Genomic DNA, 12,772 nt, shown 5'->3' with positions numbered 1-12,772 from the left:
AAGTCACTTCAATCGTGTCCGACTCTGTGCAACCCCATAGACGGCAGCCCACCAGGCTCCCCCATCCCTGGGATTCTCCAGGCAAGAACACTGGAGCGGGTTGCCATTTCCTTCTCCAATGCATGAAAGTGAAAAGTGAAAGTGAAGTTCACTCAGTCGTGTCCGACTCTTAGCGACCCCATGGATTGCAGCCTAATAGGCTCCTCCGTCCATGGGATTTTCCAGGCAAGAGTACTGGAGTGGGGTGCCATTGTTGGTCACCATAAGTTTGTTTTTTCTGTCTATGAATCTATTTCCAGTTTGTAAGTAAGTTCATTTGTAAGTTTTTTTTAATATTTCACATACAAGTCATACCATATATTTGTCTTCCTCTAACTTACTTCATTTACTATGATAATCTCAAGGTCCATCTATGTCATTGCAAGGGGCATTATTTCATTCTTTTTTATGGGTGAGTAATAGTCCATTGTATACATATATATACTGTATCATCTTTATCCATTTATCTGTCAATGGATATCTAAGTTGTTTCCATGGGTTGTCTATTGTAAACAGTGCTGCTATGAACATTGGAGTAGATGTGTCATTTCAAATTAAAGAGTTTTCTCTTGATGTATGCCCAGGAATGGAATTGCTGGATCATATGATAGCTCTATATTTAGTTTTTTAGGGAACCTCCATACTCTCCATTGTGTCTACACCAATTTACATTCCCACCAACAATGTAGAGGAGGGTGCCTTTTGCTCCATACCATGTCCAGCATTTATTATTTGTAGAATTCTTGATGATGATCACTCTGACCAGAGTGAGGTGATATCTCATTGTAGTTCTGATTGCATTTCTCTAATGATTAGTGATTCTGAGCATCTTTTCTTGTATCTGTTGGCCATCTGTATGCCTTCTTTGGAGAAGTGTCTATTTAGGTCTTCTGCCCATTTTTTTGATTGGGTTGTTTGTTGCCACTTTTCATTCATTAGAAATAAGTCAGGGACTTCCCTGGTGGTCCAGTGGTAGAGAATCCACTTTTCAATGCAGGGGACACAAGCTCGATCCCTGGTCAGGGAACTGAGATCCCACATGTCGAGAAGCAACTAAGTCTCCAGGCCACAAGAAGAGAAGCCCACATGCTACAACAAATAGCCCCTGCGCTGCAACCAGAGACACTCCTGCACATCACAACTGGAGAAAGCCCATGCAATGCAATGAAGAGCTCACACACCACAACCAAGATCCAGCATAGCAAAAAAAAAAGGAAGTCAATAAATCCAGCCCACACTCGAGGTGAGGGCTAAGCACTAGAAATACTGGGAAACCACATTTAGACACATTACAGGTATTCCTTGGAGACACTGCGATTAAGTTCAAGATGGCTACAATAAAGCAAGTCACACAAAATTTTTGGCTGCCTAGTGCATATAAGGTTTCCCTGGTGGCTCAGGTGGTAAAGAAGCCGCTTGCAATGTGGGAGACCTGGGTTCGATCCCTGGGTTGGGAAGATTCCCTGGAGGAGGAAATGGCAACCCACTCCAGAATTCTTGCCTGGAGAATCCCCATGGACAAAGGAGCCTGGAGGCTGTAGTCCATTGGGTTGCAAAGAGTCAGACATGAATGAGCAACTAAGCACAGCACAGCACAATGCATATAAAGGGCTTCCCAGGTGGCTCTGTGGTAAAGAACCCGCCTGCCAATGCAGGATATGAAGGCTCAATCCCTGGTAGGGAAGGTCCCCTGGAGAAGGGAATGGCAACCCATTCCAGTATTCTTGCCTGAGAAATCCCATGGACAGAGGAGCCTGGCAGGCTCCAGTCAAGGGGTAGCAGCGAGTCAGACATGACTGAATGAGCAGAGCACAGTGCATAATAAAGTTGAGTTTATACTACAGTGTAGTCCATTAAGTATGCAACAGCATTATGACTAAAAATGTGACACATCTTAATTAAAAAAGACTTTATTGCTAAAAAATGCTAACCATCATCTGAGCCTTCAGCAAGTTGTACTCTTTCTGTAACAGTAACACCAAAGATCATAACAAATATAATCATGGTGCCCATACTTTTTTGATGCAGGACTGCCACAAAACTTTCATTTTGTAGAACACTATAATGCACTGCACAATAAAATGAGGTATACCTCCATAGTGAAACTGCTGAAAACTAAAGATAAAAAAAAAAAAGAATACCTTAAAAAAAAGTAACACTGATAGTTGATTCATCAATAAAAATACTTAAAATACAAAATGTTTTCAGTGTATCGTGTAACAGTACCAAAACAATTGTGATAATCCTAACATCATACCAAGATAAGTTCCAGAAGGTTTAAAACACTGGAAATAAAAATAAAGCAAGTAGTAGACCTGGGTTCCATCCCTGGGTCAGGAAGATCCCCTGGAGAAGGGAATGGCAATCCACTCCAGTATTCTTGCCTGGAGAATTCCATGGACACAAGAGCCTGGTGGGCTACAGCCTAGGCGGTTACAAAGAGTCAGACATGACTTAGCAACTAACACTTTCATTCTTTCAGATCTTTCTAAGCAGAGAAACAAAGACAGAAACCATAAAGAAAAAGAGTGAATTCAAAGACATCTATTTTTATTTAACAAACATTCCTGAACACTTACTATAGGCTAGGAATAAACTCACTCTGGGTGTACCATGTGAGAAAAAGAAACATGGTCCCCACCATGAAGACAGAGTCGAGACAGAATAAACCATTACAAATTCATTCAAGAAAACCTAAGTCCTCGTCTCCCTCGCTCTCACAGCCCACATCCTGCTGGGAAATGGACTGGGCGCCGCTTTCAGGTCCTATCCAGGGGCCGGCCGCTGCTTGCTGCCACCACGCTGCCACGCCCGCCTCCCCACTGATTAGGACAGGAGCGTTCTGGCTAGTTCCCCACTTTGACCCCATCCCACCAAGCCTATTCGCCAAACAGTAAGGAGAGGGATCCTTCCACAACTCAAGTCACACCATGCCACTCCTGCCTATATGCCCTATGTTTCGCCCACAGTAAAAGTGAAAATCTTCACAACAGACTTACCAAGCTCTACATCCTCAGTCCCTCCATCTACTCCATCTTCCCACTGCTCTCACCTCACTTGCCCTGTTCTAGCCAACCTGGTTTCTCTGTTGCTTCTTGAAGAGCCACGCATACTTCTAACTTAGGTCTGTACCTCAGTTGTCCCTCTAACAAGAATGCCCTTAGCCTGTACCTTCACCTGGTTAACTCCCTCACCTGTTCCAAGTGTTGGTTCAACTGAGCTTGACATGCCACTTAAATGCCAGCTCTCCATCCCAACGCACCTCATTCCATGGACTCCTGATCTCTCCTACCCTGTGTTCTACCTATTTTTTCTTCCACAGCTCGCATCATTTCTAGTACACTACACTTATGTACTTGTTGTACCCCTTGCAATTTACTTATCATGTTTTTTATTTACTATTTATCTCACCTGACTACAATGCAAACTCCATAAGAAGAGGGATCTTTGTTTTGTTAACTGCAAAGTCCCAAAACTCTGGCACAAACTGGAGTTCTATGAATCCATGTTGATGGAATGAATGAATTTATCCAATAAGCAAAGACTGATGAGCCTGATAAACCTAGCAGTTATACACAGCTGGTGAGAAAATAATGTAAGTTTTCTAGAGGCTAATCAATCAATATGTATTTAAATATATTATAGTAAATAGTTCAAGTCTAAAGTGTTTGGCCTTTCCATTAAGTAATTCCACTTCTAGGTACCCAAATAAAAAAAAAATTATAGATGCACAGATTTATGTATAAGGTAGGATTTCATATAGCCATTATAAATTGTACACATCCGTATTTACTACAGTAAATATTTACTACAGTAATATTTTGTTTTGTTTTGTTTTTTGTTTTTGAACAAGTGTTTTATTTATTTTTTACTTTATAATATTGTATTGGTTTTGCCATACATCAACATGAATCCGCCACAAGTGTACACGTGTTCCCCATCCTGAACCCCCCTCCCACCTCCCTCCCCATACCATCCCTCTGGGTCATCCCAGTGCACCAGCCCCAAGCTTCCTGTATCCTGCATCGAACTTGGACTGGCGATTCGTAATACTTTTAAACAAAAACTCAGGGTGTGTGTATATTACACCAAGTCTTCTCAACCAGAGACTTAGATACATTCCTCCTCAGTCTAAGCACAGCAGGTCTCTATTCAGATGTCTATCTTGGTAGGACTCAAGGAAAGAGCACATCCATTCAGTATCTTTAATCTGTTCTACAATTTAAAACCCCAAAAGAACAATGGGCTAAATGTGTATTTATTAGCAGCTACTACTGAACTTCTCAGAAAACTGTTAACCTGTTAAAGGCAGATTCCCCCCATCCATCCACTCACATGATGTCCAGCACAGAATCATTCCGAATGACCTTATGGGAGACATCCGCTAGCAGGAAAAGACCTCCGTCTGTCCTCCGGATGCTAGCTGCATAGCCCGGCCAGATCTGCAATCTGAAGACACAGATGGCCTTTACCCTGGGATGCTAAAAGAACCACAGATATTTCCATGCCCCCATTTGAGGCAATACTTTGGGCAGATACTGCCCCTCCCCAATAACAATGAGAAAGCAACAGGAAACAAATGAAGTCAGCATCACTATGAACTTAATAAAACACTTAATTAACTCACAAATTGTACCTGCTATCATAAAAAACTGATACAGTGATTGCAATGAAAATTTTCTCTGTAGAACGTTCAAAACTGAGGAAGAAGAAATCACCACCAACCTGTGTTGCTGCAGCACCATAGCACTTGTAGGGTCGTAGAAGTTTCTTCCCACAAGCTTCATATCTAAAAGTTTCATTACCCTGAAATAAAGAGCAAAGAATGAGTTTTCTAGTAGAAGATTTAAAAATAAATAAGTTCAAGTGCTCTTAGCTACATTTTCCTTTGGAAGCCTAAAAGGGCAGAAAGGCTGATGTTCTTTGCACAATATAGTGTTTATGTACAGAACACTCTTACCAAAAGGAAAATAAAAATTACCAAAGCATTTATCTCGCCGTATATGCAAATGATGGCAGCTTTTTCTCCTAACTAGGTAACCAAAAATCAAGTTGACTTCCCAAGCTCAATTTACATTACTTTACCCTATTAACTAAAAATAGCACAAGAGAGTCCATTTCTAAATTTGTGAGTATCAGTCTGGCACAGGAAGTTATGTTTGTTCCTAGCAGTTCAGCTTGCTAAGTAGAAATCAGGTTTTGTGTTTTGTAAAAGAAGTGGTTTGGGAATAACAGTTTCATGAAAATTTGAGTTTTCAGAAGAGTAAAAATAAAACATTATGAGCTGTCTATATCCAAACCTTCAAACGACCGAGAGATATTCTAGCAAAAATTTTTACACACTACCTCTTCATGTAGACCCATCACGGTGTTTAATGTAACATCATTAAATATTCCTGAATGAATCAAAGGAACCCATTTCCTCTAGCCAACCACCTCAGATCTACTTTCATATACCCAAATCTGTCCAATCACCCAAGATAAGTTAGCCTTTAATGTCATGCATTTACTTATTAAATATTTCCAAACTCTCTATATACACACTGCAGTTTTAATACCATCCAAGGCTCCTGAAGAGCTCTGTTACAAAGACTGAGGTTAAAGAAAATAAGACTTCAGCCATCTCTCACCGACGGAACACAACATTGTAGAAGGGAATGCACAAGTCAGAACAGGGCTCCAGGATCTTTGTCAACTGAATCTTAATGGTGATCTCAGCACTGTCAGTTTTCCTTTGACTCTTTAACTCAAGAACCTAACAAATAAACATATGTGTGTAAAAAGAAATGCCATTACCAAACCCTAATCTAATCCAACTTGTGTTCTAGAACACTAACATATCTTAATCATGTTTTTTTTTTTTCTGTTACTTTGCTGTCCACACTAGACAAATCACAGCAGGACAAGCAGGGTTTACAAGAGGATTTGGTAAGAGACACCCAATGGAGAACTAGCAATAGAGCCTCATGATTTTGAAATCTTATAGTATTCTTTGTCACTGAGGTCAAAGGCTCCCAACCACTCCTCTTAAAGAAAGAAGGAACTAGAAAGAACTCATATATAAAAAGTTTCTCAGTTTGCAATTTCTTGATTGTAGAGAAGTCCACCCTCCCTCTCACAATAGGTAAGTACAAATCAAATGTTCAGGGACACTATGATTTCCCACCACTCTGGCTTCGTCCCAAAATGCATTTCCTATTTGGTCTCACTTGCTGAAGCCTAACAGGTAGATAGAGAATGGATCCATCAAAAGCAGTGACATTTCCGGTGACAGCTTGATGGTCCTTCAACATGCCAAACCTCATGCTTTTGCACTCCACGTTGGGGCTAGAAAATAATAAAGAGGATTTTACTTCAGTATGACTTTACAGTAGGGCAGTAGGTTTGTTGGAGAAACAGTCACTTGTGACTACTGCTCCATCTAGTGGTCATACTAAACAATTCAAATATATCTATCTGATTAAAAGGATGGGAACACATGCACACTCGTGGTGGATTCAAGTCAATGTATGGCAAAACCAATACAATATTGTAAAGTAAAATAAATAATTAATTTTAAAAATAAATAAATAAAAATTCCCACCAAAAAAAAAAAAGAACTCTGACCCAAGGCTCACTTAAAATAAAAACAATCCTCACTCAAACATAACTGCCTTAGCATGTCGGGGTACATTCTTTGAGAGTTTAGACCAGAGGGCCAAACAACTTCTACAGAAAGGTTTTACAAGCCATATGGTCTCTGCTGTAACTACTCATCTCTGCTAACATAGCACAAAAGCCTTATAGACCATAGGTAAACCAATAAGCAAGGCTACATTCTAGCAACACTTTATTATAGAAATAGGCAGTGGGTCAGATTTGCCTGGCAGGGCTGCCATAGTCTGCTAATCCCTGATCCAACATCTGTAGAAATATACACTTTTTAAAAAATATATTTTTAAAAGACAGTATTTTAGTATAACCATTTTTCGCTCAACAATTTCAACTTTTTATCAATTCATTGGCACAAATCTTAGTTTTGAAAAATTCCAATAGCTATTTCGTATGATAATTTTCCCATTAGATTACAATAATGCACAACCTTATCCTACAACTTCGAAGTTTAAACAAACCCAAGGCTAAAAAGGGTCAAGCGTGTTCAAGTATGTGAAGAAAGATAAAAACTACAAAAAGTTCAGGTGGTAATCCAGTACAGTCATTGCCAAAACTAAGCACTCACATGCTAACATCACATTTCAAAATGTTTCTTCAAAAACAATCATATATTAATATACACAAGGCGTTATGCCCCAGACAACTTTTGAGTTAGTCTTTTTAGAGCCCTATCATGTCAAGGAATCCACAGGATGACCAGTCACTGTAGTGCATCCTCTCGGTATTCTCTCAAGGGCCTGGCATTCTCATCACATTGTAGCTACAATCTCAAAATGTACAGAATCCATGTTGTCTCCACAGCCTGGTCAACGCACAGATACACGAGGAGTCACACACCAGTTCTGTTTCAGGAACAGTCGTCAGTCCACTTTCCTCGCATTAACACCCATCTCTGTTCCTTACGTTCCAGAACAGGCCCATTCTCTACCTTCTCCTCCTGTGAGTTCAATTTAACCCAGTTTCTTGGCTCCTTCTCTTGTCATACATGCTCAGCTCTGGTTTCTTACCTCACAGAAACATTTAAAGCAATCTGGCTACCCTCTCTAATTAGCATTTCATTTCTCAATCATCTTACAAACGTTTAAAATAAGTGGCTAGTTCCCTGGCTATTTCTCATGGCCCATGCTCCCCTTTGTTCTTTTAATCTATTTTTTTCCCTCATAACATTAAAGAAAAGGAATACAAATACAAGGTAAGTTAAAAGGTTATGAAGGGGTCTATGCAAGTAAAGGGGCTTCCCAGGTAGTGCCTCTGGTAAAGAATATGCCTGCCAATGCAGGAGACCTGAGAGACAGAGGTTCGATCGTTGGATTGGGAAGATCCCCTGGAGGAGAGAGTGGCAACCATACCAGTATTCTTGCCTGGTAAATCCCATGGACAGAGAAGCCTGGTGGGCTACAGTCCATGGGGTCACAAAGAGTCCAATACGACTGAGTACCATGCAAGTAAAAGGCCCTGAACCTAAGTTTCATTAACTTCAAAGAAAATCCACTTCTAACCTCATGCATAAAATTGTACCTATTAAGTTAAAATCTGGATTGGTAATACAGCTAAACAGACAACACAGAAAAGTTAATTTCAAACTTATTGCAAAGATTTGAGTATTTGAAGTCTGTAGGGGGAGGTAAATGCATCAGGAATTATACAGAAAAACAATTCAGTTATTCCTATTGAACTATTTCTTTACTGCTCTCTAAGAAGTAAACAATACGAGGTGGGGGGAAGCTTTGAATACCTGAAAGTCACATGATATTGATAAACTGCTTCATTATGACACTGTATTTTGATAAGGTTCAATCCCAAAGATTGAGGTGTTCCTTTTGATCCTTGCTTCACAAAAAGCTCTCTAGAAAATAAAAATAAAAAAATAAAAGCACCCACAGATACCAAAAACAAATAGCCCATGCCACAAAAATACAAAGAAAGCAAAGAAAGAAGGAAAGATAGATTGGGGGAAGTAGTATTTTATAGGTACACAGGCCCTCAAGACATACAAAAGCAGCTTTGAAAGAAAGAAGGTAAATTCTTGCAATTTCTAATTAGAGCAGCAAGGTCACCCTATTTGTCCTAGTAATATCACTGGAATAACTAGGTCAGCTAAGAACATAAGAGTTAGTTCTGTAGAGAAAAATGAACAGCTGCAATGTATTTCCCAGATAATTTTCTTATCTACAACATGACAAGGAATTATCTATGTCTGAATTGGGAAGGAAATGAAAAGTCATGAGCTGATTGATACATATTATCAGCACTAACCCCATTTCACCTCATCAGGAATTGTCCACCTCTTCTGTCATTCTCCCCACTGGCAAAAAACAAAACAACCCTGTGGTGCCTACCACAAGGGAGGACTTTAGACACAACAAAAGAGGGTGTGCAATCCTATGAGAGAACAGAGTGTGCAATCCTATAAGAAGGCCTCCGCTACATCATCCCCAAGCAGGAAGGCAGCACTCCCGACTTACTTCTTGCGCTCTGCAGTCCCAAGTGGAGGGGTATCAAGAGAGTATAGTGGGGCCTGGGGCAGAGTGGGCAGAGGTGAGAGCTGGGCAGGATCCTGATAAGGCGGGCTGAGAGCACCAGGAGCCTTGTATATTCCTCTGCCTAAACCAGCTGCTCTTCCCACTGGTAACAAAGATGCGTCCAAAGTTCCTCTTCTGAGCATCCTGAATCGTTGAAAAGAGACAAATCAGGACTTTCTCAATCATGCTCAATCATCCTCAAATCTCATTCTTTCCCTGGAGGAGTCAGCAAATGGGACCCAAACATTGGGATTCTCTCTGAATCCAATATGCCAACAAGACTCACTCCTCAATTACTATTAATATGGACTCTGAGGGCCAACTTCCATAGCAGAAATTGAGGTGGAAGTCTGACCCACCTGGGATAAAGAATCAGCACCATCAGTATGACTTCTTAAGAGGGCAAACGAGGTGGTGAACTGTGCTGTGGAAAACTGCTTTTACCTTGTCCAAATACTGACTGGGTCAGTAGGTACTGACTACTTTTGGAAAATGCCCATTCTCACCACGAAACCATGCACTGTTTCCTTGTGAGGCAATATAACCCACTTTAGAGTTTCTCTTTGGACTTGGAGATATTTCATCCAAATTTGATAGCTACCCAAGGAGGCAACTTTACCCACCTATTCCAACCAACGGAGGCCTCTGCCATCTTGCTATCCCCAGCTGCCAACGACGAAGGATCCAGAAAAGTGGGATGGGGTTCTTCTTTGTCCTTGCATGCCATACTGGAAGATAAGCCTAGACCTAAAATGCCTCTACCTAAAGGAAAGGTCAGATCCCAGCTGTAACTGTGAGCTGAACATTTTGTAAAATACAGTAATTTTTTTGAAGATAAACTGTGTTAATTTAAGAACAAAGCAATGATACACAACATCACATTTTCTCAAGTTAGTTTTCCACATACCTAAAGGAGGCACCTCCCGTTTCAGAGCGGTCTGGGATGCTGTTTCAAGCCCCAGTCCTCGGAACATTGAGACTAAACCCACAGACTCCTACAGAAAGTCAAAGAATAATGTTATTCTAAGATACAGTTTAAAAGGCCAGAAATATTGTTGATTTTCTTCAAACCTTGGTAAATAATAAAAATTATACACTTCAAATTCTATAAATATCAAGAATAAAGGATAAAAATACCTCATAAAATTGTTTAAATCCTTACGGTTTTCTTTAAGAACACTTATAACTATGTTATATTAGGCTTTTAAACATATAGTTCATGATTTTATAAATATAGTTCATATTAGGTTTTTAAGCATAAATATAGTTCATACTCAGAGAAGGCAATGGCAACCCACTCCAGTACTCTTGCCTGGAAAATCCCAAGGGCGGAGGAGCCTGGTAGGCTGCAGTCCATGGGGTCACTAAGAGTCAGATACGACTGAGCAACTTCACTTTTACTCTTCACTTTCATGCACTGGAGAAGGAAATGGCAACCCACTCCAGCGTTCTTGCCTAGAGAATCCCAGGGACGGGGGAGCCTGCCGTCTATGGAGTCACACAGAGTCGGACATGACTGAAGCAACTTAGCAGCAGCAGCAGCAGTATAGCTCATACTTTGGCCACCCGATGAGAAGAACTGACTCATTAGAAAAGACCCTGACACTGAGAAAGACTGAAGCCAGGAGGAGAAGGGGATGACAGAGGATGAGATGGTTGGATGGCATCACCGACTCGATGGATAGAGTTTGAGAAAGCTCCAGCAGTTGGTGATGGACAGGGAAGCCTGGCGTGCTGCAGTCCACAGGGTCACAAAGAGCTGGACAGGACTGAGCGACCGAACTGAACTGATAGTTCATGATTTAATATAAGTATTCCAAATGCAACAGAACTACTTTTCTAGCTCATTTCCTGTACACCTAATATAAGTGGGCACAAGCATACCAGCTAATAAATTTTCCCAAAAAACATGTCATTTAAGGGTATCAGAAGTCTTGGGGTTTTTGTTTTTGTTTTTTAAACAATCCTCAACAGAACTTGTTACTGTTTTCCTGTGGCAGTCTTGGAAGTTTACTACTGTTACACCAATCAGAGTTGCCACATATGGACTCAAGCAATCCCATCTGAGTGAAAACACAGGATTACTGTCATCAGTGTCTCTTTTTATAAAACGTTACATCTAACACGGTCAACACTACTTCACATGGTCACAACTGCATTATTAGGTTCTTCCTATATCTAACTCTCTATTCGTTGAAATTTGTTAATTACAGACAAAAACCATTTTAACAATTACTATATAATCAGGAGATTAAGAATGCACATCCATGTAAGTATATATACAGCAGTAACAATAGCCAAAGATCCTTTTTTTCTTTAAGATTTGGGCAAAGAGCCTTCTGAAAGGAACTATTCTTAACAATTATGACCTTAGAGGCAACAGTGGCTGCTAATACCACAGAGTCCAACCCAGAGTGAAAACCTAAACACTAAAGGCTGTATCTCTAAACCTGTCATGTATGTATGTATGTACATATTTATACTTTTAGAAGTCAGGAAACTAAGCCATTTACCCAAGTCCATCTAACATTCATTATGAGGCACTTTTTCTAGACCTGCAATTCAAGAATTTCAAATATATTCCTAGAAGATCAAACTACTTGTTAAAGGGGGAAATAAAAACAATGCCTGCTTTCATATAGGGCTTCCCAGTTTCCTAAATACCTTGAAATCCATTATTTGCTCTAAAGATAAGCTGCATGCTGCTACTGTGTATACAGACATGGTCTTACCTTTTGCACTGGCCCACTCTGTGGACTCGGCTCCTTTTGCTTTCCAAACACATGGCCCCTGCCTGCAGGTCCTGCCCTGCTCAGAGCTGGGTCCAAAGGTTTTGGAGCTTGTGGCCAAGAGCCTGGCATCCGCACAGACTCAGATGGGTGCACGGGAGACAGGCCCCTGAAGCGTGGTCGGACAGGATCCATTGTAAGGCTGCAGAGGACATGAGTGTCAATCTGTCCTTGTTTATTACCTGCCATCATTTTATAGTTTAAATGATTCCCAAAGAATTTCCTTTTCCTCCACAACAGACACACAAAGCATTCAAAGAAAAAAAAGCTACTTTGGATCATACCAATGATACTCCTATATGATATTCACAATATATTATATTCAAAAGTTTCTATTTAGCCCAGAATTTTCTAAATACTCTCAATCAACAATCTCTTAAAGGCCAAACCCTCCTTAATTTTACTCATATTTTCTACCCAAAGAGCTTCTTTGAGAACTCAGTCCTGCAAGTTAACTACCAGATGGGGAAGGATGTATTTTCTATGTATGGGCATGATTTTGCTTTATAAGTAAGTACATAGTTAACATATCACAAAAATTTTGTGTCAATAAATATTTATGTTTTGCTTTATTTGGGGCCTCTCTACCAGGGACCTAATCTTTTTCCCAGTCTATTTTCATAGTAAACTATTCCATCTCCTCCTTGATTCCTTAGTGTGCTTCTCTGAATCTTTATCCAATTTCTTTCAACAGAGCTCTTTTCTCACTCTATCAGAACTGAGGTCTTCAGCATACAGACCCTTCCTCATTTGAGCCTATGATTCCTG

General features: G+C 40.3%; 1 protein-coding gene across 1 annotated transcript in view; it reads right to left on the bottom strand.

The window, feature by feature from the left end:
* Nucleotides 1–12,139, bottom strand: part of PIWIL2 (piwi-like RNA-mediated gene silencing 2) — a 78,670-nt gene extending 66,531 nt beyond the window's left edge. The window contains exons 1-9 of the mRNA XM_010845469.1: nucleotides 11,948–12,139; nucleotides 10,123–10,210; nucleotides 9,839–9,977; nucleotides 9,159–9,359; nucleotides 8,429–8,539; nucleotides 6,249–6,366; nucleotides 5,670–5,794; nucleotides 4,765–4,845; nucleotides 4,375–4,488 (exon numbers count right to left, since the gene is read on the bottom strand). Coding sequence (XP_010843771.1) covers nucleotides 4,375–4,488; nucleotides 4,765–4,845; nucleotides 5,670–5,794; nucleotides 6,249–6,366; nucleotides 8,429–8,539; nucleotides 9,159–9,359; nucleotides 9,839–9,977; nucleotides 10,123–10,210; nucleotides 11,948–12,139 — 1,169 coding nt within the window. The remainder of the gene's footprint in view (nucleotides 1–4,374; nucleotides 4,489–4,764; nucleotides 4,846–5,669; nucleotides 5,795–6,248; nucleotides 6,367–8,428; nucleotides 8,540–9,158; nucleotides 9,360–9,838; nucleotides 9,978–10,122; nucleotides 10,211–11,947) is intronic.
* Between the last annotated feature and the right edge of the window lie 633 nt (nucleotides 12,140–12,772).

Source organism: Bison bison, unplaced genomic scaffold (genome assembly GCF_000754665.1).
Source record: "Bison bison bison isolate TAMUID 2011002044 unplaced genomic scaffold, Bison_UMD1.0 scf7180017864217, whole genome shotgun sequence".
Classification (NCBI taxonomy): domain Eukaryota; kingdom Metazoa; phylum Chordata; class Mammalia; order Artiodactyla; family Bovidae; genus Bison; species Bison bison.
Note: the sequence above shows the minus strand (reverse complement) of the source record. Positions and strands in the feature narration are given on the sequence as shown.